The sequence below is a fragment of the Vulpes lagopus genome, chromosome 3 (assembly GCF_018345385.1).
Source record: "Vulpes lagopus strain Blue_001 chromosome 3, ASM1834538v1, whole genome shotgun sequence".
NCBI lineage: Eukaryota > Metazoa > Chordata > Mammalia > Carnivora > Canidae > Vulpes > Vulpes lagopus.
In genome coordinates this window covers 63,840,803-63,865,353 of record NC_054826.1, presented here as the reverse complement: position 1 = coordinate 63,865,353, position 24,551 = coordinate 63,840,803, and the positions used below count along the sequence as shown (strand labels likewise).

General features: G+C 37.9%; 1 protein-coding gene across 11 annotated transcripts in view; it reads left to right on the top strand.

Annotated features, from left to right (window-relative positions):
• Positions 1-24,551, top strand: part of ADK (adenosine kinase) — a 498,050-nt gene that overhangs the window by 1,378 nt on the left and 472,121 nt on the right. Inside the window, exon 1 of one of the 11 annotated variants that reach the window (XM_041748701.1) lies at positions 2,455-2,601. The exons of 3 other annotated variants lie outside the window; for them this stretch is intronic. In XM_041748701.1, coding sequence (XP_041604635.1) covers positions 2,541-2,601 — 61 coding nt within the window. In that variant the 5' untranslated portion in view covers positions 2,455-2,540. Of the gene's footprint in view, positions 1-2,454; positions 2,602-19,218; positions 19,377-19,881; positions 19,957-20,060; positions 20,101-24,551 lie in introns of those variants that run through there. 7 more of the 11 variants (XM_041748693.1, XM_041748699.1, XM_041748700.1 and 4 more) reach the window with 7 other exon arrangements.

The following is a 24,551-nucleotide window of genomic DNA, read 5'->3' as shown; positions in this document are numbered from 1 at the left end:
CCCTACTACCCACTAAACATAGGGCCCTTCGATTTTCCCTTATGCTAATTCATTTTCAGAGCACTTTCCTGTTTGATGAGGAAATTGAGGTACAAATGAAACAGTTAAGGAAGTGAAATATCAACCCAGAGCATCTGGGTGCAAGTCCATTGGTTGAAGGTGGATACTATAATTATCTTCATTTTACCAAGGAGGAAACAGTCATAGAGACATTAAGTTGATCAAGGTCACCTATCTAGTAAGTGAAGGGGTTGGGATTTAATCCAGGTAGTCTGATTCCAGGTCTTTGCTCTTAATTATCATGCTACACTTAACTAACCAATTATCCAAAATTCCTTGTGAACTGTTAAGTCAGTTTTTGTTTCTCTACTTTTGCTTCTTTTTTTTTTTTTTAGTGTACATAACTTTTTCTATTATTGCAGTATATAGGCATATCATACTTCTTAAATATATAGACTCTATTGTATATGTCTTTAGTGTTTATTTAAAACTTGTGAAAGTCCTGGGGTACCTGGCTGGTTCAGTCATTAAAGCATGTGACTTTTGATCTCATGGTCATGAGTTCAAACTCCATGTTGGGCAAGGAATTTACTTAACAAACAAAAACATGTTAAAATCTTTTTTTAAAAAAATTTTTTAAACTTTTTTTTTTTTAAGATTTTATTTATTTATTCATAGGGACACACACACAGAGAGAGAGGCAGAGACACAGACAGAGGGAGAAGCAGGCTCCATGCAGGGGCCCCGATGTGGGACTCGATCCTGGGACTCCAGGATCACACCTCGGGCTGCAGGCGGCGCTAAACCGCTGTGCCACCAGGGCTGCCCCCAATTTTTTTTTTTAAAAGTCTTTAGGCTAAAACTCATTTTATATAATACCTACTTAGTACCACTTTTAGACATGAAGTTAAAATCTTAGACACTTGAGTACGTGAATAAATCTCTTAATTTTGTGTGAAGACCTTTTGGGATTATCTATTCCTACTTTTATTATATTTGGGTTTAAGGGTTGCAGTGTGATAATGTACCAAGTGGTTGGATTGCATGCATTATCTGTGACTGGCTTGACAGTTAAGGGGCGAGCTGTTTTGGTTGACTTTTTTTTTTTTTTTAAGATTTTATTTATTTATTCATGAGAGACAGAGAGAGAGAGAGAGAGAGAGAGAGAGAGGCAGAGACAGAAGCAGGCTCCATGCAGCGAACCTGACGCGGGACTCTATCCCGGATCTCCAGGATCATGCCCTAGGCTCGCTAAACTGCTGAGCCACTGGGGCTGCCCCTTTTGGTTGACTTTTAAGGGGAAGGGCTTATAAAGCCTAAGCAAAGTTTAATGTGTAGAATGAATCAGTGGGGAAAAATGTATGAGACATGTTTGTAGATGTCAGAGAAAGGACTTAGGACTTCGAGAATTTCAGTTAGCTCTAGGGTAGTAGTTCTCAACCAGGTGAAAATTTGCCTCCAGGGGACACTTTGCAATGTCTGGAGACATTTTTGGTAGGGGAGCACTACTGACACCTAGTAAGTAGACTTCAAGGATGCTGCTTAACATCCTACAATGCACACAAAACTCCCTACAACAACAAAGAATTATCTAGCCAAAATTAACAGTAGTGTTGAGATAGAAAAAAAACTGCTCTAAGGGAGAGCATCTGACAAGTCTAGCTTCCCTTTTTCAAATATCCATTATTTTTCTGTTGAATTGCTTTTCAGGTTGTAGCAGTTACTAAAGTTGTGAATAAGCAGGCTCTAACATATTTTCATGTTGGGTTGGGGAATAGAAGGGGTATTAATTGAATGCCAGACATTATTCTAGGTGCCTTATATATATTAATCTCGTTTAATCTTTCCAGCAACCCCATGAGGTAGATAACAATCCTCATGTTACAGATGAGGTATTGGAGCTGAAAGAAGTTGAGAAGCATTTTCAGGAACTGATCCCTAGATAGATATGTTCCATGATGAATACCTACGTTTAGGACTGCTCATTTTCTTTTCTCTCTTGGAAATTTCATACCAGTTCATTTCTTTGGCAGTCTCCTTTAAGAGGATCCTGTTCCTTCGAAAGCTTATTGAACACACGCCAAGTCTGTTTTTTCCAGTCTTTAAATGGCTGCTATTTTAGGTATAATGCTAAAAATTAGGTGCTAATATGTTGAGAGGTAAGACGTAGGTACCTCCTCCTGGGAAATGAAAAGGTTTGGGAAAATGATACCTGAGCGTTCTAAAGATGACAAGGAGTTAACCAGGTATGAAGTAGGGTGTCTGGCTTTATAGGAAAGCTTGTTTGGAGGTAGATCAGAGAGAGCTGCTTCTGTCGGGTAATTACAGAAGTTTGGTCTGACTGAAGCGGAAAGTAGAGGGCATCCAGGCTTTGTACTGGACATTTATTTACAGGATCACGTGTGTGATTGCTATGTCCTTAAGTTCTAAGAACCTCGTTTTAACTATCTGCTGAATATCTCCTGAGTGTCTTGCTGATCCTTCAAAGTCGTGTATATCAAACTAAGTCCGTCTGTTGTCCTGAATCTGCACCTTCTTCCATGGCTCCTGCGTCTGTTAATGGTACTACTAACTTCTCTTTCTCCAAAATTTGGAATCTAGGTATTTGCTTCATTTTCCATTCACATATAGTTTTCAAAGTTGGTCTTTTCTTCTTCAGAAATGTCTCATAAATGCCTTTCCTTTTCCATTCTGGCTGCCACAATTCAGGCGTAGACTAAATCTTGCTTAGGTTTTGTTGGCTTCCTAACTAGTCTCTCCACCTCCAATGTCAAGTTCTTCCTAATCTTCAAGCATAGCTCTACTTGTTCATCATAGCAAATATTTGTAAGCCCTGAAGTTGATGTTAAGAAGGGTTGAATCCTAAGGCCCACATTATAACTCTATATGACATTAGCATTAAAGATTGTTTCACGTCATGACTTTTAGTAATGTTAAAAAGAAAAGAAACTGCAGTTTCCCAATCAGCAAATACTAAGCTTTTCTCAAATTATTGCTTCCAAACCATTTCACTTTCCTGGATTCCTTTTATTCTTTCCCTGTGTCCTACCTCACTAAGGACTCTGTGTTTTAAAATTGTATGGGAAACAGGATAAAAAGTCTATGAGTATCTGAGGTAACAGTTTTAGTAACCACTTTTTCTAAAACACATTTTTTTTTCTTTCAGAAAATTCTCTGGAAGATTATTTTTACAAACTGAGTACACTGTTCCAGGAGTGGTCTGTTGTAAGGATAAAATGAGGAAAATATATGCAGACTGGAAAGGTGCAAAGATGATCATGTGTCCTTAATGTGTTACACAGTGCCTGGTCCTTAGGACCTATTCAGTTAATGCTTGTTGACTGAATTAGTAGCCCAGCATAGAGTGGGAGTGATAACCTTCACTTTTCTAGACCTTTTATGTTTAATAATGCAGCCTAAAATTGAAGTTGGTGGATCTTTTTTGAATGATACCACATGCTGTTCACTTATGTTTAGAAATGTAATCTTTTAAGCTTAAGGCTTTGGACTATCAAGGAAAATGGAAAACAAAAGTCTCCTGAGGGGAATTGTAATATCCGCACTATCATGTGTTATCTAAAAGAGCACCAAGCTTGGAGGTCATATGATCTGGAAGTGAGGTGGCCTATCTCAAACCACCAGAAAAAAGGAAGGGAAAAGTTTTGAGCCTGAAAGTAAGCATAACCATCAGGAGATAAATTCACTCAAAATCTAATGGAATTAGTCAGCAATTTAAAATGACTTTAAGTATTTCAGAGACTCTTAAAAAGGTAAAGTAGTAGCCATTTAAAAACATGTTATGAATAAAAAATTAATAAATATGAAATAAATAGCTAGGTCAAAGAATAAATCGTTATTGAAATTAAGACAAAAAATAGGAAAAAAAAAAAGACAAAAAATAGGTTGATAAAACTTTATGCTAAACATATTTGAAGGGAAAATTAGCGAATTGGAAGATAGTACCAAATAATTCATCCAGATGTAGCACAGAGAAATAAATAGGAATTAAGAGATAGGAATATACCTTAACATCTGAGTGTTCCAAAGAGAGGAACTATTGTGAGTGGTGGAAAAGATATATTAGAAGAGATGATGGCTGAGAATTTTTCCAGACTTTTAAGTTCACTGTTCTCAGGTTGAAAAGGCATTCCACTTTGAGGGGGGCACTTGATGGGATGAGCACTGGGTGATATCCTATATGTTGGCAAATTGAACTCCAAAAAAAAAAAAAAAAATTTAATTAATTAATTTAAAAAAAAAGGGTATTCCAGGTACATAGTAACATAAAAGCAAAAATCCACACTAAAATTATAGAGATTTTGATCCTAATTAATATGTATAGAAAGAATCTGAAAATTTAGTTACTTCTACATGGAAAGATTGTAGTTATTTTTGTTTTCTTTATTTTTCTTTTTTTGTATTTTCCAGCTTTTCTGCACTGCACATGTATATTAGGACTCTGGATTTTAAGCTGGAGAAACTTGATGTGCACTAGTTATGTATCCTGGGCGAGTGCTGAGTGGCTAAATATCACCATTATGGAATGGAACTCTGGGATACTAAGTAGACCTGGAACTTTATAAAATAAGTAGTACTATGATTTTATTATAGGTTGTAATCTCTTCATCTATATTTCTGAAATTCCAAAAGCTCTGAAAACTGGAAGTTTTTTAAAAAGGTTGAGATGAATTAATTTGACAAAATGTGATATGAGACTCTCTGTAGAGTTTATCTGTCTTACACAGATGTGTATGCTTTGTTGTAGAAATGTTAGTCTGTTTGTTAATGGCATTCTGCATGAAACTCTGGGTGGTTTACCAAACATACAGTACATACAGTGTATTGTCTTCCTGAAAGCTCTAAAATTTGGAGTCTCATAAAATTCTGGCCCTAAAAATATATCTTGCCCACGGAAGTCAGCAAAAGGACTGTGGACTTCTATTAAAATTTTTAATTGCTTTTAGAAGTTTTTAGAAACATTCTTATCAGTCAGTTGCTGCATTTTCCCATTCTACACATCTATGATTTTAAATAGATGTTTTTATTTCAAAGATCTCTTTTGTCTAGCCCTATCATAAAACTGGTACTGGATATGTCATCAAGTTATTAGGCTTTTCTTCCTCTCTAATACTGACTGACTAAAGATTTTTCTTCAGCTTCTGGATCTCAAGATTTGAAAGGCTTATTTTACTGGAATTTCATATACTACTTAGAGAAGATATTTTGAATATTATCCAAAGGATATTTAAAGTTGTTGCCCTCACATATTTTTTGATGTTTTTGCTTGTACTTGTTTGTACTTGTGGCCTTGTATGATTTGTCTTCATCTAAAAAGCAGTGTAATTAGCTTTCAGCATAAGAACATCTGAACATGTGAGTTTCCATTTGCATTTTGGCTTTCATTGCATGCATGCTGATTTCAATATCTTTTCTAGAATAATACAGTATGTACAGGAATTTTCCTTTAAGAAATTTTTACCTTCTCAAGTCCCATCAGTTTGATTACTGTAACAACAGGATCTCACTATTTCGCCACATTTAGTTACTAGTAAATCCTGCTATTTTGCTGTTACCTGCAATTGCAGGATTATAGATAGGAAGGTAACCTATGTGATCATTGATCATTGATCACTCACAAAATTAGGAATGATTAGAAATGATATTGAAGTGATTATTTGGCATTCTAGAGACTGAGGCTGGACTTTAGTGCATCCTTATTAGAACCATTTCTAAGTCTCTAAGGGACTCAATTTAACTAACATAACTGGTAACTGCAGCGAGTTAAGACTCATTCTAGGAGTGCATCCCCTGCCTCCATTGTTCTCGGGTCTATTGGATTTATTTCTCATGTAGGCCATCTTTTTTTTTTTTTTTTAAAGACTTTATTTATTTATTCATGAGAGACACAGTGAGAGAGAGAGGCAGAGACACAGGCAGAGGGAGAAGCAGGCTCCCTGCGGGGAGCCCAATGCGAGACTCTATCCCAAAACCCTCTGGATCACAACCTGAGCCAAAGGCAGACGCCCAACCGCTGAGCCACCCAGGCGCCCTAGGACATCTTAATATAACAAGAAAGATGGCATTTCTCTGCCCAAAGTCAAAATCTCCTGAGCCCAGTGGAAGAGATTTTCCATGCCCAGTGGAAGAGATTTTCCATGTTCGTGTATCAGTTTTGAAAATACTGCCTGGATTACATACCCACCATTGAGCCAGTTACTGTATCAGAGGTGGGGATTTTGGGCAGCCTGGGATATATTCTTACTCCTTATCCTGTGTGTGTTGTGTGTGCCCATGTGGATGTGGGTGTGTGTGTGAGCATGGTGTTTGTATGTATGGGGTAGTAGATGGAGTTCAGAGGAACACGCTTAATCAATAACTCTACTAGGGCCTTGTAGAGTGAGAGAGGTGCTGTCATTCCTTAAGCATGAGAAAAATCCATAGCATAGAAAAATCCATTTCTATAGCATGTGTAGAAAATATCTGTGAAAACAAACAATCGCCCTACTGATAATCTTATTTCTTAAGGTCCGGCCAAAAAAATTCTCCTGATCATCCACTTGGGAACACCTCCTCTGGCTGTTTATACTTTACATTACTGCTTTGTATACTGTGCATGTTTTGCCTCATTTACTGCTGCTTGAAATCAGGAAGCTAGTTGAATAACTCTTAGTGCCTCATAATTAATTACTTCATTGCAGTATAATAGGCTCTAAACTTTTTTTGAATAAATGAATTCTTAAGTAACTCTTTAATGATGTTTTATGATTGTTTGTAGTACTCAGTGTTGCAAAATGGGTTCATGTTATTACCTGTAAATTCTTACTTGAGAACACTTCATGGACCTTTCATTTTTTTGTGTACAAAATAAATCCAATGCCACAGGACAGTAGAGGGAAGAGATGTACTCCTACATTGCATTTCTGTTCTTTCTCATGACTGTAGTGAATTTTGACTATAACAATTTCTTGCATTTGTCCACGGGGAAAATTCCTTCAGAAGTAAAAAAAATACTTCTACACAAACATTAAGGCCCTAAGGTCACTGTTTTCTTTACTTTCTCTCTCTCTCTCTCTCTCTTTTTTTTTAAAGATTTTGTTTATTCATGACAGAGAGAGACAGGGGCAGAGACATAGGTAGAGGGAGAAGCAGATTCTCCACAAGAAGCCTGATGTGGGACTCCATCCCGGACCCTGAGATCACTCTCTGACCCGAAGGCAGACACTTAACCACTGAGCCATCCAGGCATCCCTTACTTTCTTTTTTAAATATAAAATTACTTATTTGGTGGAGGAATAAATTTTCTGAAAGAATTAACAAAGAAGATCTGAGTCACCTATCAGAATGATTAATGTTTTTCCTTTGGGTTAGCAAGTACCTTAATTAGTGAGACTATTTGCAATGTAATCAGAACTCTAAAAAACATAGAGGGTTAACAATACTATTCTTAGTTTTGTAGCATACTGTGTAAGCGAATGTACTCTGTAACCAATGGATAATACCACAAAATGGTCTTTTAAAGAAATTTGTCTCTGTTGACTCATCCAGGAGGGGTCACTTGAAAACAAAATATAGCAAAAGAATTAAATTCAGATGTCTTAGTTTTCTCAAATTCCTTTAAGCTTAATAAAGCAAAATGTTTTACTCTGAGTTCTAGAGCTGGTCTGAAAAACCATGTAAATTTTTGAGTAAACAAGTTGAAATACAAGAAAATTATTTCCTTTAAAAATAAATAGTTCAAATATGTTGTTTTTGAAGTTAACCACATTAGAAATTTGAATGTTTTTTGTTTTATAGGCGTGACTAAGGGAAGTCTTAGATTCCTCCTAAAAATAGAATTTTTCAGAAATTGTTTCTCCTAAACAGACGAGACCTTAGTTATAATTTTTAGTTCTTAGTTTTGTTGAAGATTAAAGCTGTTAAGCTGTAGAAGTGATGCAGGCTTCTACCCTCAGTTATGTGTCTGTTCTCACACACTCAAAATAAATGACTATATTGCATTTTAGCATGGGATAGCACGTTGATTCACATGAAAGTATACTGACAAATTTCTACTTTGTCTTGTTAATTTTACTTAGCACTTTCTTACCCAAATGTATGCATCTGGGTAGTGTACATTTAAAATATTAAAACAAAACATAGTTACACTATTTAATGCAGTAAGTAGTACTCAATGTTTAGTATTAAAAATAGTATTTTAGTAAGAAAAAAAGGAAAAGATTTGTCTTTCTAGGGTGTGGGTGGGGAATATAGGTTCTTCTCTACATGGTAGGTTTGACTTCATTGGGTCTTCCCTATGTTTGAACATTTTAAGGATACTCTATAGAGAAATATATAAACTTCAAGATTTACACTCACAGATCCTTAGAATCGGGAAAGATACTAAATATTCGTGGCTCAGCCTACTACATTAAGCAGGAATCCCTTCTTTAGCACTCCTCTTCCCCTTGTTGTATACCATTCCTCACCTAGATTCAGCACAAATAGGGGAAGAAGAGTACATTTTCCACTAATGGAAACACATACACACCTGACCTTTGACTTATGTGAAACTTAAATAAACTATATTCCTGAGAAGACTTGCTAATATCCTGTATGTAGATATCAAGTCCAATTCAGAGCTCTTAAAATGATCTGTTAACCAAGATGTTGGATCTTTACACTCATAAAACAGGTCTGTACTTGTAAGCAGGCGCTTCTAGCTTTTCCCTTTGAGAAGCTATTCCCTTTGAGAAGTGTTTCCAAAGACCTCTGGTGGGAGTGAGGGTAGGAACAAGGGTGGGAGGTGATGACAGTGCAAATTCCTTGGTAGGGTGGGCCCTCCTAAAGCTGAGGTTTCCCACAAATTATGGAGTTGGGGTGTGAAAAGAACAGATCTCAGCCAAGATGTGCTACTGAAATTCTAATATACAATTTCATGTGATTTTTAGGAACCCTTTTTTTTTTTTTTTAAAGATTTTATTTATTCATGAGAGACCGACAGAGAGAGAGAGAGAGAGAGATTGAGAGGCAGAGACACAGGCAGAGGGAGAAGCAGGCTCTATGCAGGGAGCTTGACGTGATATTCAATCTCAGATCTTCAGGATCAGGCTCTGGGCGGAAGGGAGGCTAAACCGCTAAGCCACTCCGGGGCTGCCCTTTAGGAACCCTTTGAACATGTTTTAGAATCTATATTAGTGCCTGATGAAGTACTTAAAATCAGCCTATTATGTTGTGCTGTTGAGAGAATTGAAGCCCAGAGAGGTTAACTGATACCTACTCAGGTAACACAGCTAGTTACTTAAAGCTATGAAGTATTTGAGTTGAGATTTGATCTCAAGTCATAAAACTTCCCATTGAATTTACCTTCTGGAACAAGAAATGAAGTATCTGTTTTCTTTCAAGTTTTTGGATTGTTTTGAGATAAGAATAACATGGTAAAAATTTTATCAGGTGCTTTCCTTAACATTTTCTTACCTATCCTTGAAGGTAACCTTTAGCTGAGGAAATAGAGGAGACTCTAAGAAATGAGCTCTCAATTCACACTCAGGACCTAGGACTCATATTTCCTGCTGTTCACATTACACTTATAAAGCTGTAAATCGAGCACTTATCAAAGTGAATTCTGTGTGTGCTAGATAAGCACACTTTTTAAATAAATTCTGTGGCACTGTGTTTAGTAACTTTGTTTAGATTTTTGTCTTTCAAGTTCTCTCATTGACACATATGTAGCCCTTCCTCCGTCCCCCTACTCCTCAACAATACTGTATTCCATTGTGGGATATACTTAATGGTATGCTTTGCAAATGGATTAACCCCTTGAACTTGAATTTGGGGCAGATTTCTAATTAAAAAGCCTTGAGCAAACCAATTTTGCTTATGTTTAAGCGTTAAAATGTTCCAGTTAACAGAACAATTTCTAATATGTTTTAAATTACTTTGGAGATTTTGCACTTTCCTCTGATACTAATAATTTCAATCTTGTCTTTAGCATTATTAATTATTATAATACTGTGAAATAACTGTTATATTGAAAGTTTAATATGCCCAAGATTACACAGTGAGTGGCAGAGATAGGATTCAAACTTGAATCTTATTAAAGATTTTTCATAATTAGCTATAATATTCAGATATTATATAACCAACAGGAATCAATGGTGATTTGTATCATTAATATTTTTAATCATTAAGCACACCCTTTGCTTCAAAAAGTATTCCTATATTATACATGAAACAAGTACTAGTAATCCTCTAGAAAGCTATTAATGTTTTTAATACTATTAGTAATTTGAAATCCTATGAAAATGTTGTACCAGATATGAGATGGTGCTGATGAGAAGGTCTCTGGTGTGTACGTGTTTCCATTAGTGGAACTCCTTTTCAATAAAAATGACCTGCAGTCATGATTAGCCTTGGACCTCATACAAATAATAATAAAGGCAACCTTTTAAAAGAAGTGAAACATTCAGTTAGTCTACTTTTAAGAATAGGACTACAACATTTCATTAAATTAAAATGTTATTTAAACTCTTCAGTTTCATGATGCTTGATTATCATAGGAAAAAGGAAATAGGGGAAGAGCAAGAGAGATGTGTGAACAGGAAGGGGGAGGTAAAGGGAAGTGATAAAAAAGAAAAAGTCTCAATTCCATTTAGTTATTTTTGATTTCTGTGTAACCTCCAACCTCAGACACTTCATCTCTTTAGCTTTTCATTCAGTTCTGAGCTGTGAATGAGAATTCAGGAGAAGCTTCTTGTTATGAACTAGGTGCTGTTAAGGTTTTTGTCTAGCTTTGTGTATGCACCTGTGAAGTGAGTAATATAAACTGAAATGCTTTTCAAACTAAATCATGACTCAATTTGGTTGTAGCACAACTGGTATTTTATAAAAGGAAAATAGAATAGAAAATACCAGTGCATTGAATATGGTAAGCATTAGTATTGCTTTGTGAAACATTGTTCAATTAGCTCTAAGTATAGCATAGTAGGTTGCAATAAAAAAAAAAAAAAGTATTTTTCACAGTGAGTTTGGTTTTCTATCCCAAAATGTAGTGGCTTAAAATAACAACTCCTGTATTAGAGTTCATTATTTTGTGGGTCAGGAATTCAGACATGGTTTGGCTGGTTGATTCTTCTCTGTGTGGTACTGACTAGGATCACTTGGAGGTATTTAGCTGACAATAGGTCTGGTTTGGAGTGTTCAGATTGCCCTTACTTGCCTGATGTTTTGTTGAGGATGGCTGGAAAGCGGGGCTCAACCCTGCTTCTCTTCCCCTCCATATAGTTTGTGAACCTCTTCATGTAGTTTCTTCAACCTCTTTGTTGGGCTTCTTACCTGGCAGTTCAGGTAACAAGACAGGAACTGGCAGTCCTCTTAAGGCTAGCCAGGAATCTGTTACAGCATCATTTCATGTACTGTACCCTGTTGGGTAAAGGAGTCCTAGGCTAGCCCAAATTCAGGGGGAGGGGACATAGATTCCTGTTTCCAAGAAATTGAGTCCATTTTTAATCTGCTACAGTTATGATAAAATAATTTTGAAGAACATGACTGAATTATATTTCCAAGCTTTTAATTCTGTTATTGCCTCTTGAAAGATGATTACTTTTGATAGTCTCCCCCTCCCCATTGGAAAGTATGTCTATTTTTGGTTTTAAAGTTCAGAATTTAATGTGTATATTATTTTTCCATGAAATACTGAGTATTTTTGGTTTTTGAAGAAATGATTTAAGGTTCAAAAATATATATGAAGTCTGAAGTTTGCTGTCTCTACCTAAAAAGTCTATTTGACACGCAAAAGGAGCTGCCTTCTTACAATGCATGAAGATTACATTTGGATTTAATAGCTTCCTTCATATACAGGCCGTCTGAGGCTGTTATGTTTGTGTTGAAAACAGAAAGTGAGATATCTCCTTCTGTTCCCCACCCCTATCTCACCATCCTTCAGTAAAGAAAACAAAAATGTTGAATAAAAGAAAATGTTAGAAAATCATTCCATTATTGTAAAACAACCAAATAGAAATGATTACTCTTTAGGACATTTTTCAGATAAAATGCATATTCAATTTGAGACCACATTTATTTTTACTCTTATAAAGAAAATGGTAGGGACTGGGGGTTAGAAAAAGGAGATACTTATGGCCTATGTAAGTAAATTTGTTTTGGAACCTATTGTGAACATTTGTGATTTCAACTTCTGAGTCTTGAGAGGTCTTGATAAGGAAGGCCTCAGTAAGGCTTAAATTAGATTCACATAGCTGAATGGCTAGGATGGCGAATTTGCTTAGCTTGATAGTAAGCTTAGCCACTTGATACTCATTGTGTACCCCTAAATTCTTGCAGAGTGGTTAAAGAATGATTTTGTTAAAAATCACTCTTGTGATTTTGACAAATGAAATTGTGGTTGAAATTTTGAAAAATAAAAAGAGCTCTAAGAAACAATTCATCTTTTTTTTTTGGAGATTTTATTTTTTTTATCCATGAGAGACACAGAGAGAGGCAGAGACATAGGCAGAGGGAGAAGCCGGCTTTCTGCAGGGGGAGCCCAATGCAGGGCTTGATCATAGGACCCTGGCATCACAACCTGAGCCAAAGGCAGACGCTAAACCACCGAGTCACCTAGGTGCCCTATTTTTCTTATTTTAAAGAGGAGGAATTAGTCCTAGCAATATTCTTCCTTGTAATTAGTTACCACAATATGCCCCCCACTGTTGACTCCAATATGGTTCCTCTTTTGGGGTGTTGTTCAATAAAACTGCATATTCAATTCTGAACATTTATTTTTAGTCTACCGATAGGAAATAGTAGGCACCACAGAGTAAGAAAGACTAGAAAGAAAAATCTGTTTTAGAAGTTTCTATCTCCAATTCTGACCTCTCCTAAAGCTCCAGTCTTCTGAGCTTCTTTCTCTTTTGCCTTCTCCATTTATCTCAGTAAACAGCACCATTTGTCCAGTGTAGTCCACATTTACCCAATATATTCCAAAGTCTAGGAGTTCTTGATTCCTTCCTTTTCCTTAGTCTGTCATATTTAGTTCACCAGCAAGTTATGTTATTCTGTCTCCAAAATGTCCTTCTGTGTCTAGCAGTATTATTTGTCATCTCTATTACTGTAGTACACTTCTAATTTGGTCTTTCTCCTTTCATGCTCCTATAGTCCATTCTTTCCACAATAACCTAAAGTGATCTTTGAAAACAAAATTAGATCATGTTATTTGTCTGTTTAAAATGTTAAAACGGTGTTAAAATTAACAGTGGCTTCTTGTCATGCTTATTATAACAAAATCAAAACTTTGTAGGCTTATAAAAGGGAACATGATCTTCCTTGTTCTCTGACTACAAACATTTTTTCTCTCCCTTGCCTTTTTTTTCACACCGGTCTTCTAGATCATTTTAGTGCTATCAGTAATGGCTTTCCTCCACCTGGCTTTTCCTTGTCATTCAGTTCTCTCCTGCTGGAAGCTTTCCCTGACTATCTAAAGGAGCCTTTCTCTCCATTGATCTGCTGGTTTTAATTTTCTGCATAGCACATATGATCATTTGATGTTCTTACTGTTGGATTATTCATCCGTATCTCCTCACTAGAATGTAAAGGCATTTCATGTGCCTTTAGTTCAGCTTGATTGTAGCTGAATCTCTAGTGTCTGGAGCAGTTGAATAGCTGTTTAATAAATATTTGTTGAGTTAATGAGTGAATAATTGCTAAAGCTTGTTTTTAAGTACTGTAGATCAGATCTGTAGTGAAATAAAAATAAGAAAGATCTATAGAAACTATGTAAGATTTCAACAAGACTTTGGGAAGAGCTGTTCTTTATTTTGTGATGTCCATATATATATTTAAAGATTTTATTTATTTGAGAGAGAGAGACTGAGAGCCAGTGGGGAGAGGAACAGAGAGAAAGGGACAGACTCCACGCTGTGTGGAGCCCGAATGAAGCTTGATTTCATGACTCTGAAATCATGACCTAAGCCAAAATCAAGAGTCACTTAACTGAGCCACCAGGTGTCCCTCCTTCATATATTTTTACGTTAAAATGCCCTTTCTTTAATGAAATGGTGATGATACTCAATTGTATAATTTAAAACTGTGTTCTTGGCAGTATAAATAATTGGGTAGCACTGTTATCCAAAGCACTGGGGGTTTTCTTTGAGCTTCAGAGATTTGTAGTTCCCTGGAAATAAAGCAGCACTGTGTAGGTGTTCCTGGGAGGGAGTTTTGCTAAGAATTCTTAATAAATAAAATTTAGTCAATCAAACATTATTATATTCTTCAAATTTTCCTTGGAAATAAATGATCAGATTCCATTTAAAGATTATATTGCTTGAATATGTAATGTTTAAGTGAAATGTGACACAAGAATCTACAGCTAATAATTAAAAGAAAATAAAAATAGCCGACCTTTTATATATAATGTTTTTGAGGAAAGAGTTAATACACTTAGCAGTGTTTCTTGGAATAGTCTTGTCTGTAATGAAAGCTAACTAAAATTGCGTTAAAACTGATCAGCTCTTTAAAAAAATGCTAGTTGTATTGAGACACAAGTGAGCTTTTTTCTTTCCTTGGCCAATAAAAACGGAAATTTCAGGACTTGAGATGTCACCTATAACAAACTTCTTTGTGTTTCAGGTAAGAAAACTGATGGCCAAAGGTTATAATGTTCTTTATAAGGTCCAAGATTAAATAAAATTCCCATCTCTCTTTTCCCAGGCTTGAACCTTACACTGTGGCACACTACTTATTTTTAGGGAGACAAATCTGAAGAAATTTTTTTTTTGAAGTAGGATATAGATTGTTTTGAAAGTATTATTTTATTAGCATTTTAATTTATAGGAAACGGGGAGATGTATTTTTAACTAATATGCAGGGAAGGCATTCCACATTCAGTATTGTGACAGCTGCCCTCATAAGGGCTATGCAGAGCTCTAAAAGCGGTATTTATGCTTTTAATTTTTGTCAGTTAAGATTTAAAATTAACCAAGAAAATCATAAAGACATTTTTGTTGTTTCTGTTTAAGCAGTCTTTATACATGAAAAGATGAGACATGTATAAAAGTAAGCCCAGTTTCTTTAAAAATAAGTATAGCTTTGATAGATTGTGATTTAAAAAATACAATTTTAAAAACAGAAGGAATAAGTTTTGTATTTTTAAACCATTTCAGGAAGATAATTAAAATTTAATAATTATGAAAATTTTACATTAATAAAACCACTTATAGTAGAAAGTTTATAAGCTGATGAAAAAAGTAAAAATTATATACTTCCACTTTTCTGAGAAACCCATGATGCTTTATTGGTATATTTTTTTCCAATCTTTTTTCTTTGCATAATGGTATGAATTTTTTTTAACACGATCAAGATCATACTCTACATTCTTTTGTTTATTTTGTTTCATTTAACATGAGTATTTTCCTACATCCTTAAAAAGTCTATAAAAACATTTTGTAATAGCTCCATAACATTCTTCTGCAATTTATTTAACCATTACCCTATTTTTGGCTATTTAGAATATCAGATTTTTTCTATTATTAATGCTAAAATGAATAACTGGGAGTACAAATCCTTGTTTGCATTGTTCTATTTTATTTATGATAGTTGCCTAAAAAAAGGAATTGGTGGCACTTACTGCCAAAAAGTTTTCTAGAAATGTATTAATTTATACTCCCACTAACTATGTATGAAAAAGCTGATTTTATAGCATCCTTTGAAGAGAACTGTGCTATCACTTTGGGCCTTGAAGCATTTGTTGAAAAAATGTAGTAGGGTGGGTCTATGTATTTATTTATGCTATCTGGAGGCACTCAGCTGTTTGGGGTTAGTTATCTATTTGCTTTTAAAGTGGCTATCTACACTGTTAAATAAAATAGAATACGTATCTATCCAAGAGCAAGCTATCTGGACCCACTTATCTTGATGCAACTATTTATTTATTGGTGCAACTATTTAAGCTGTACGGAAGTTAATGAAGGATCCAAATTTTAGTTGGCTGATTTTTTCCCTAAAAAGCTTTCCCTTAAAAGCTTTTAAGTAAGGGCACCTGGGTGGCTCAGAGGTTGAGAATCTGCCTTGGCTCAGGTCGTGATCCGGGAGTCCTGGGATCAAGTCCCTCATTGGGTTCCCTGGAGGGAGCTGGCTTCTCCCTCTCCCTATGTCTCTGCTTCTCTGTTTCTCTCATGAATAAGTAAATAAAATCTTAAAAAAAAAAAAAAGTAATAGTTACTCGGTAGCTGTTTGTGTATTTGCATGTGTGAGAGAGAGAGAGAGAGAGAAAGAAAAAGGGAGGGAGGGAGAAATGGGAAAGACTGGGTGGAAGAGAGGATAGGGAATGAGAAGAAAAAGAGTGAAAGGCCCGAGAGAGAAAGAATAAAGAGAATTTCTGTTTTTGCCTGGAAAACCGTGTCTTTACTTTTGTCCCTACCTGATTGACTCTGAAAGAACAATCATACATGAGCCCTGTTTGCTGAAATAACATTTTTATGTCTATACCTGCTGAAATGGGACTGGTACCTAAAATACATTTTAAAAGAATAAACTTTTTGAAAGTTGTGTTGACTGATTATAAGTAAAAAAAATTTAACATTTTGATTGTTAGATGAAGAGGATGTGATATAGTTTTATTTTGATTAAAGATTTGAATATTGCAGTCTCTAATCTTTCCTTAATGAATTCAGTGTATTTGTTAAAAATAAAATTTCAAGTCTAGCTATTTTGGCACCAAAATTAATTTAAAAATTAATTTAAAAAACTTTTATTGTTAAAAATCAAAAGTGGGAATCACTAAGTATTTTAGGCATGAGGAAGAGTGCATTTTATATTTCATAGAGCCAAGTTCATGTTAACTTTCATGTTTCGCAGAGATGGAATTTTTACCAGTGTGATTATAACGAAGTAGTACTCACACCACGTGCCAAGGGCTCCAGTAGACACTTTACTAGAATTAGTTAAGTTTTAGTTTTCACAATGCCCTGAAAAGCATGTAATGGGTAAACTGAGGGACAGATAGGTTAAGAACCTGTAATATATAAGCCAAGGTCCTGCAGTTGGTAGGGAGTCAAGAGGGTTTCCAAACATTGTCTTGCTGCCTTTATAGCCTTTCTACCCTCCTTTACAACCTTGACACTTAACATGGTCCGTTGACTAGAAGCAATTGATGAGGTCTGGGTGCATAAAGAACTGGCAAAATCTTGGCCACAGAGACTTAGTGAGTTTAAACCTTTATTTTAACGAGATCTCTCAAATCATATGTATGTATAATAAAGCAGCACCACAATACCTCCCATATTAAAAGTACATTGAGATTTTGAAATCCTTTCTAAGGATTATTCCTGATTTGATTTTAGTTCATGTGGACTACCAACATTTTCCACAAGAGGAGGAGGGAAACTATTAAATTGTTGGTCCTCTGCTGCTTTGATTCAGATCCTCTTTAATCCAGAGGAACAGCTGATTTGTTCTGCTTGTGGACATTTAGTCAAAGTCTCACTCAGCCAAGCATAGTTATGTTTTTAACAGTCTTTAGTCATGGACTAAACACACCAGATTTATAGTTCATGGGTTCATTCTAGATAGTCATTTACCAATTTGAAGAGAACAATGCTAAAGAAAAAAGTATTTTTGAATAAAACTGGAAGTCTTTAAATCTTGATGTTTAGATGGTTAGCAAGGAGCCCCAGATCTGTATAAACTGATCTCCCTAATTGCCTTTTGTGAATAGAATTATTCTGTCAGAAGGGTAATGATAGGCAAGAAAAGAAGGAAGTCTAACTTGGACAGTAGAACAGCAGTGTCTAGTAGAAACAATGCAAGATGCATATGTTTTAAGTTTTCTAGTAGCCACATTAAAGTAAAAAGAAACAGTTTAAATTTATCTTAATATATTTTATTTAACCCAGTGTAGTAAGATATTGTTACAACATGTAGTCAGTAATACATTTTTTTTTTGTACTAAGTCTTGAAAAACTTGGTATTTTATATTTACAGTGTCTCACTTTGGGTGCTAAATTTTCACATAAATAGTGAGATACAGTCCAATGAAAAAAATTGATGGAAAATATTTTACGTTGCTTTGGTTTTAAAATTTAATTAAAATGAAATAAAATTTAAAAATCAGTTTTTCTGGTCACATTAGGCATATTTCAGTATCATATGCTGGATTATGTTTCTATATATAACTGATTTCAGACCTGTGTAATTGATCACACCACCCCATAGGGTCAGTAAGTGAACATCACTGGAGACTACAGTGTGTTAATATAAATATTACTTTACACAGAATAAGGAGGGAATAAAGAAAGCTATTTAGGTCATAAAGCCTACAGTGATTTTGCTTCCTCTGATCTTTACCGCAGTTGAAATTTACCTGTCTCCTTATTGGTTCAGAATCAGTTTGGCCCCACTAAATTGTAAGGTTAGGGCCAGGAGTTAGGGTCCTTTCATTTCTGCCCACCCCACCCCACCCCACCCCCGCCCCGCCTCGCCTCTGTGGCATTAGATGCTTGCTTCAGAGCTTTGCATACTTTTCAGAAAAGTGTGGTAATTTGACAAGCGTGGCGAGCAGTATCATTTAAGTGGGCTAATTGGCCCAGAGGCTTCGAAACTTTGTGTACCTGCAGCACCTGGGCCTCACCTTTTCTAGATTCTGAGGCAGAAAGCTTACAGTGGGCCCTGGACACTTCCGCGTTAAATAAGCCGTTCTAAGTGTTTCTGAAGTCCAAGAACGGTGGGGGACCACCGGACACAGCAACTGATTCTGAGAGGCTGCGAGTTCGAATTCAACACATGCTGCTGTTGCCACGCGTTCGGTTTCCGCCAGGCCGAGGTCCCCCCAGGAGGTGGCCGCTTTTCTTCTGCAGATGGGTTTTCCAGGCTGTTCAGTCCCATCCGCGGGGGCTGCCCGACAGCGTCCGCTCCCCAAGCCCCGTTCAAGCGACCTGAGCGCAGAGGTAGACCGTGGCCATGTGACTGACAAACCGGTTGCCAGTCGGGGCGGCCATTTTTGAGGCGGGCACCCAACCTCGTGCCCCACCAGCCGGGGATGGGGGGAACCTTGTTACCAAGACCCAAGATGGCCACCGCGCCCGCTAGCCACCCGGCGAGCCGGCGAGCCAGGGAGCCGACCCGAGACACGCGGGCAGCTCGGCCCGGCGGGCGGCGCCCGGGGCTCCTCTCGGGCCGCCGGCCGTGGGCGGAGCGCCCGCCCCCTCGCGGCGCGGCCAATCAGCGCATGGGGCCGGCTCGGCGGGGGCCGCGGGCGTGCGGGGTGTGTGAGGACGCGCTCCCGGTCGCCGAGCGCCGGAGCCGGGGAGCAGTTGCCGTGGTACCTGCTGCCGCCGTCGCCCGTGCGGACGCCGAGCCTGAGGCGAGCGCTGGAGCGAGGGGCAGGAAAGTGGAGCCATGACGTCCATCAGGTAACGAGAGGGCGGCAGTCTGCGGGGCTCGCCTGCTGGGCGGTAGCCTCCCGCCTGCTGAGAACTGCCGCCGCCTCCCTGGAGCGGTCTGCAGCCCCCGGTGGACGGGTCCCCTCACCTGGGAGGTTCTCGCTGCACTTTCCATTTGGTCATTTCTGCTCTCAGAAGTTTTTGGGTCTCGGGCACATGGCGGAGCCCTGTTAACTAGCCGCACCGCTGAGGTGACCCTCGCCCGGATTCCAGGATTTGAAGCTTGCTTGCGTGTGTAGTGGATTTCTCATGGGGGAAAAAAATGCAGCACCTTTAACCCCTCAGGGGTGACCCAGCGCCTGAGGAAGTGTGACGTGGACCGTGTGTGGCCATGCTTGCATGTCATGCCCTCTGACAACTTCGTTGGTGGCCATGAGCAGACCAGCATATTTGGCCCTTCCCTGAAGCAGATTGATCGCCCCTAAGTTGCGAAATTGTGTGTCCCTCAAAGGTTAGCTTGTGGCTGGAATCCGTACTCTGGTTCCCCAAGGTGCCATCTGTCTACCTACTTTCATCGGAGAGTCACGAGTGGAATGACTTCGGTGAGGCGGTAGGTGTAGACTGAGCAGTGAACGGGAGGAGACTTGCCCCCAGTAGCTCTTCCAAAGTTGTGAAGATTTGTTTTTTTTTGTTTTTTGTTTTTTTGTTTTTGTTAATGATGGCAGCTTAATGGGTCGCTCCACTTTCTCGGCAGGTAGCTAGACTGAATGTTTATGCTAATGCGACTATTTATAAAAAGAGATAAATTGCTTTATTTACCCAGAGTTCTGAGCCGCCTCTTTTAAAGTAGACCTTGGCATTCATTGTCCCAGAGAAGGGGAGGCTCCAGCACAAACTGTGAAGGAATAAAATAAATTAATTTTTGGTTTGTGAGCTTCTAGCCGTCTTAGCCTTGGTGATTTAACGGTTTCTTATTGGTAATTTTGACTATATAATATTTAAGAGATGACTTGGGAACCTAATCCTCAGGTAAGACAAGATGCGACTGTGCTGATCTCAGATACACTTTCTTTCTTAAATTGTGTAATATCTGGACACAGACAACGAGTACTTACCTCATTATGCGGGAGGAGAAATCCAGGTACTAGAACTCGGAGACCCACCTGGAAAGGTTTCACAGTAAGTTATATTGGGACCTAAGAGTCTAGCTTTTATGCTAACAGCGTTTTAAGACGAATTAACATTATGCTGTCAAACCAAGTAAATCTCCCCTCACCCCACTCCCATTTCCATTCCCATCCTTGCAGCCTGCTGCTAATTAGGAGTGTGAGTCAAATACTTTCTGTGTTCAGAACCCGTTCTTATGTGGACTCACATAAGAACTAATTGACCATTGTCTTCCTGGTTGCTCTTCAGTGGAGAAACACAAATCCAAAGCTTCTACTCCTTGGCATGTGACAGCAGGATGGGTGTTTTAATGTTGGGGGTCTAATGGCTGTTGTGTTCAAGACTGAATAAGGTTTCATATCAGCCTTATTTGACTTAATGGAAGGATCATAATTGCTAATAGTTAAATTTTATGGTTTCTTCAGATTTAGTTTGCAATTTACGTAGTCTTGAACTATAGTGATGACCCCCACAATTTAAAAATTTTTTTTTTTTTTAAGATTTTATTTATTCATGAGAGACACAGAGATAGAGAGAGAGGCAGAGACATAGGCAGAGGAAGAAGCAGGCTCCTTGCAGGGAGCCCGATGTGGGACTCCATCCCAGGACTCCAGGATCACACCCTGAGCCGAAGGCGGATGCTCAACCGCTGAGCCGCCCAGGTGTCCCAAATATGTTTTTTTTTTTTTTTTTAAGATTTTTTATTTATTCATTTGACAGGGAGAGTACAACCAGGGGGAGAGGCAGGGGGAGAGGGAGACTCCCCATTGATCTGGGAGCCCAATTTGGGGCTCTGTCCCAGGACTTGGAGATCATGACCTGAGCCAAAGACATACGCTTAACCATTAGAGCCACACATATGCCCCTTAAATATTTTATATAAACCAGATACCACATTTACACCTGAGGAAACAGACCAAGAGAAGTTGGGTGCCTGGTTTGAAATCATTTAGTAGCAGTTAGGAATTGAATCCAGACATCCATGATGTAGTACACTGCATGATAATTTTATAGTAACAATATGCTACTTAAATTTCCTGAAAAAGCTGTTTCTATGAACAAAATTTGTCAAGTATTGTGAGAAACAATTATAGCAACTTTTTTGCTTTACTCTAGTCCTCTAAGGAGCTTGATAACTTAGAACTTAGGTTGATGAGTAGACAGGGAGACTACGGAAGTTGAGGCAGCTCTGCACGAGTTGGTCGTCCTACAGATACCAGCCACTTTCCACTGAGGACTGCATTCAGTGCAATTGTGTCAACTTTAGTTTTCACCAACATGGTATTGTTAGGCTTGCTTCCATTTTGTGCCTAGTCTAATAGTGGCCCAAAAGATAGGTATTATTGATTGGCTTTTTCCGGTGAGGAGAGTGATCAAGATAAAAAATTATCCAAATCTGACTTTATGTCCAATGGTGCCTTTTACACCACTTGAAATATTTGTTCCTGGGCAGCCCGGGTGGCTCAGCGGTTTAGCACCACCTTCAGGTCAGGGCCTGATCCTGGAGACGCGGGATCTAGTCCCACATTGGGCCCACTGCATGGAGCCTGCTTCTCCCTCTGCCTGTGTCTCTGCCTCTCCCTCTCTGTGTGTGTCTCTCATGAATAAATAAATAAGACCTTTAAAAAAAAAAACACTCATTCCTAAATATTGTAATAGGTAACTCTTTGCAATGACAGAATGTAAGATTGGAAGCCATTGAGGACCATGGTCAGCATACCTAGGTTCTGAGAGTCTTTTTCTTTTTTTTTTGAGTTAACCATTTTCCTTTTCTTCTCTGGATATTTGTTTAACGAAATACTCAGTGATGATGATACTAATATGTATCTCACAATGTTGTGAGGTAGGTATGAAAGTGCTTTTAAATTTTAGGGCATTTTATAAGTTTTATAAAAATTCTGTCATTAAAGCAATTTGAATCTCATAGAGAATAGTGTTATCTGAAAAAAATTAAATTTTATTTTTTCTATTTTTTAAAGATTTTATTGGGATCCCTGGGTGGCGCAGCAGTTTGGCGCCTGCCTTTGGCCCAGGGCGCGATCCTGGAGACCCGGGATCGAATGCCACGTCGGGCTCCCGGTGCATGGAGCCTGCTTCTCCCTCTGCCTGTGTCTCTGCCTCTCTCTCTCTCTCTCTCTCTCTCTCTCCGTGTGTGACTATCATAAATAAATTAAAAAAAAAAGATTTTATTTATTTATTCATAGAGAGAGAGAGAGGCAGAGACACAGGCAGAGGGAGAAGCAGGCATCATACAGAGAGCCTGACGTGGGACTCGATCCAGGGTTTCCAGGATCATGCCCTGGGCTGCAGGCGGCGCTAAACCCCTGCGCCACTGGGGCTGCCCAAGGTTAAATTTTAAAGTAGGAAGCAAACTCCCTTATGTTTCAAGAAACTGAAGCTAGGAGATACTGTTATTTGTTTAAGCTCAACCAAACAGTTGCAGATCTTGAACTAGAATCTAGATCTCTAGATACCTGGTTCAGTGCCCTTTACAATGTAGCATTCATCTATTCGAAATTCATAAATAATGATTTAAATCAAAAGTATTTTTTTTAAACTTAAGATCTTTGAATGAATTTGGCTGTAGATACTGTCTCTTCAACTTGCTGTTTATATTCTACTCTGCTGAATCATTACTGTTGAAGAGTCTGAATTATAGCCTCTAAAACCAATAATCCTTTTGAAGAATAACTTTTGTCTTTTCTTATATATCAGATTCCAGTTGACCTTAATTTGGGAAATGATAGAACATGTTTGATAAATTGATACTTTTGTAATTTTTTAATTGACCCAATAGGAAAGTTGATGCTTGAGTTAAATTCAGGAGACATTGGGAAAATGTGCAGTGTCATGACTAGTTCAATGAGAATCTTAGAGGGCATTTTTCCCTTTTCCTGTCTCTATACTGGACCTTGAGGCTCAAAGTGAAGGGTATGTCCTAGTTAGGCAGTGGTAGAGCTTAAGATAGAACTTAGGTCTTTTGGCTCCTACTTTATGTGCTTTTCATTGAGCAACACTGTTTCAAAATACTGCTATGAATATTGCCTTGTTTTCTTAACATCACTGTCTAGTTTGATTTTGAACACTGCTTTAGAGCTTGATTTTGTGCCAGAGAAGACTAGGAAAAAGATAGGGAGACGGGGAGAGTGTTTGCTATAGAGCTAAGGAACCCTATTCTTTGGCCTGCCTAGACAGGTCAGATTTGGTCTATTCTGGGACTTGACATGATTGTACCCTACATGATGATTCTGGAACTACTTTTGTGGGTTAGGCCTACATTGGAAAATTTATGTGGGCTGTGGGTTGGGTCTTAGGGTATTTTTCTCCTAACACTCAAGACTTTTGAGATGTATCCAATAAGATCTGCCAAGCCACTCAGATGGCGAACATTCATACGGAGACTAAAATGTGGCTAAGATTGAAACTGCCTTGCTTTGTTGAGTTGGTTTCTTTGGAGCCTTTAAATAGAATTTTCAGACTCCTTGCAGGACCTGTATCTTTTATAAGAATTGTAAATTTCAGATTACTATGCAAACTTTTTTATGCTATAGGACTTCTTAGGTAGATGAGCTTTTATTTATTTTTTTTAAAGATTTTCTTTATTTGAGAGAGAGGGAGACAAAGCCTGCTGTGAGAGAGCTCAAGCAGGGTGGAGGGGCAGAGGGAGAGGGAGAAGCAGGCTCCTCGTTGAGCAAGGAGCCCAACGTGGGGCTCAATCCCTGGGCCTGGCTCAATCCGAGAACCCCAGGATCATGACCTGAGTTGAAGTCAGATGCTTAGTGGACCAAGCCACCCAGGTGCCCTGAAAATGAGCTTTTAAAATAAAATGAAATTGTTTCATTTATGAAATATTCTGGAGAACTAAAACAAATCTTTCTTTTCCAGAACTGTGCAATGTTGTCAGTTGTTAATGCTCATATTTGTAAATAGGTCATCTTTGTTTGAAAAGGCATACAAGGTTTTCTAACTACAAATCTTTCCAGCCACTGTATTGCTACATTAAGAACAGTTAAAGATAAAAGGGAACCAAAATGATTG